Here is a 2,500-nt window from a genome sequence, read left to right on the forward strand (position 1 = left end):
CCTGCCTCATAACAGTTATGTCGAAAGAAAACTCTTGGCTGAAAATAGAAAAAAAAAAATATTTATTATAATGTAAAATATACATATATGTGTATACATTTTATTGTTCCTTTTACACTTAAAATTAAAACAAGAGAACTGTTTACAAGAATCCTATGGCCAAAATTTTCTGAAAGTAGTTCTTAAAGTAGTTCTTCAATAACATTCATTTAGAAACAAAGAAGAATACAAAAACCTAAAATGAACAAAAACAATAATGAAATTTACTTCTGTTTGGATAAGAGAAATTCAATTAAGGATAATGAATTGTTGTTATCAACACAGTAAATAAACATTCAGAACTGGAAACTATTTGCCGTATCTCATGAACACCAAAGACTTTTTACGAAGCTTCAAATAGATGAGGATAAATTGCGCTACATTTTCCATCATCACTCTTAAAAAGCATAATAACAATGATGTATAGGCAAAATACCTAAAACTACATGTGTAATATATAGTACGAATATCTCACATAAACGTAATTGAATTTATAGAAGAAATATTAGAAAGGGAATTGTAGAGTAAAACATATAAATGCACACTAAAAAAATAATTTTTTGATATATTAGGAAGAATGATAAGAGAGGCAAAAGTAATTAAAAAAAACTTGAGATAAATATATAAAAAGTTGTGCAATAATACTGTTTGCAAAAAGATTTGCAAGAAGGCGTGTATATCATCCAAACTTTACGCATGTTGTAAATCTCCTAATTACACATACGTCAGTAAGCCATGAAAAGTTGAGATTATATATATATATATATATATATTATATATATATATATATGTATATATACTTCAACGGAGAGTGCTCAGATTTTTCCTGTATATTTTCTCCTTATTTCGTTCTCATCTTGGGGTGAATTATTTTTATGTGAAAATTACATTACGTTCATTTCACCGGACTGATAGCATCACAGTGTACATTTGTTAAAGTATTCTGATACCTCGCCAACCTATTTAACATGTCACTGTAAATAAATGTGCATTCGTATTTCAATACGGATTGGTACGCTTTGCATAAATAAAAAGGCAGCGCCGACTGGAATATTTTCTGCAAATGAAGAAGGCGTAACTGGAATTAAACGAACCAGATTTGAGTCTTTCAGTTTCTTTTCAAATGTCATCACATCACTTTACGAAACTCAAAAGCGCCAATCATTTTAAACATATATCAAGCTAAGTTTTATATTTTCTTAAGTACCAGGAATATATCAATAGTAAACTTTCCAATGATATTGTTGGAGAAATGGTTTCCAGATTCAAGCAAATATTGATGAGGCATTGAAACGTCGGTGCTTAACTAATCCAAGAAATGTTAATGAGAAATTAGAAATATGTGTGTAACAACATTAAATGAAATTTTCTATTACAGGAAAGGAATATAGATGCAGTATCTCAAAACGATGTCATAAACTTAGATGAAGGGTCGGCATATTGAGGAGATCAGTAATGAAACACAATGGAGCTATTGAGCCATAAAGTCTGGCTTTCGTTAATATTAGAACGTTATTATACGGTGAGATGTCAATCAGAAGGTCATACGTTTATGTCATTTTATACGCAATCATAGTTTAATTGGTATTTTTATGACATTTGCCAGAGAAACTTATTTGTAAGTATTCTCTCTGAGCAAGAATTATACTTTGAAAGTATTCAATCATTATCAGTAAGCAGAAGCCTACGTGTGCTGTGCTGCATTCAATTATAACTATATTATATTTAGTGCATGTATAGTCAAGTTGATAATAATTTCACTTCGTAATTCTTTGATTTCGGTTTCAATGAAGATGTTTGGTATCGTAAACATGTTTCTGGTATCATAGTTTCAGATCGACACAGAAATGATGGAAATAAGGTAGACAAAACTAAAAGTGCGTCGAAAGTTGACCCTTTTAGCAAAGAGCAATGATATAGGTCTAAATGCGGACGACTTAAATAGTCAACTGCCGTATAATAATAAGCCACACCTTTCTGTGTTAATGAATCGGTATCTCAGTTGGTCATGACACGAAAAACTGATGCAAGAAAGTAACAGGGAACCATCAGTTTTCCTAGGAAATATTTACAATACATAAAATGATCATTTGATACGAGGTTAACAATAATTGACAACCTTCACATCGGAACCTTAACATACGCTTGATTTAAGAATACCAATATTTAAATTCATCTGTAACACTATCATCTAAGTAATTTAAAAACTATGCAATTTAATGATCAACGTTAATTCATTTAAATTACTATAGAGACGCATACATTATAAGGAAGAGAGTGTCATAGGAAAATGTCATTCTAACTATTTTAAATACCTAACTCGTATTTTATAAGAATTATATTTGATAATTACTGATATTTTAAGTGCAATATTGAATTTACTGACCTTATTTCCACTTCAGAGTCTTGCAATAAAATTCACTGACAAGCTGATCATATTTTAACAACAATAATTTCTGAT

General features: G+C 29.8%; 1 protein-coding gene across 2 annotated transcripts in view; it reads right to left on the reverse strand.

Moving 5' to 3' along the window:
- Positions 1-2,500, reverse strand: part of LOC118766527 — a 476,986-nt gene that overhangs the window by 1,564 nt on the left and 472,922 nt on the right. For both annotated transcript variants that reach the window (XM_036509930.1, XM_036509929.1), the window contains exon 3: positions 1-38. This exon is cut by the window's left edge and continues 1,564 nt beyond it. In XM_036509930.1, the coding sequence (XP_036365823.1) occupies positions 1-38 (38 nt within the window). The remainder of the gene's footprint in view (positions 39-2,500) is intronic.

This window comes from Octopus sinensis, linkage group LG16 (assembly GCF_006345805.1).
Source record: "Octopus sinensis linkage group LG16, ASM634580v1, whole genome shotgun sequence".
NCBI lineage: Eukaryota > Metazoa > Mollusca > Cephalopoda > Octopoda > Octopodidae > Octopus > Octopus sinensis.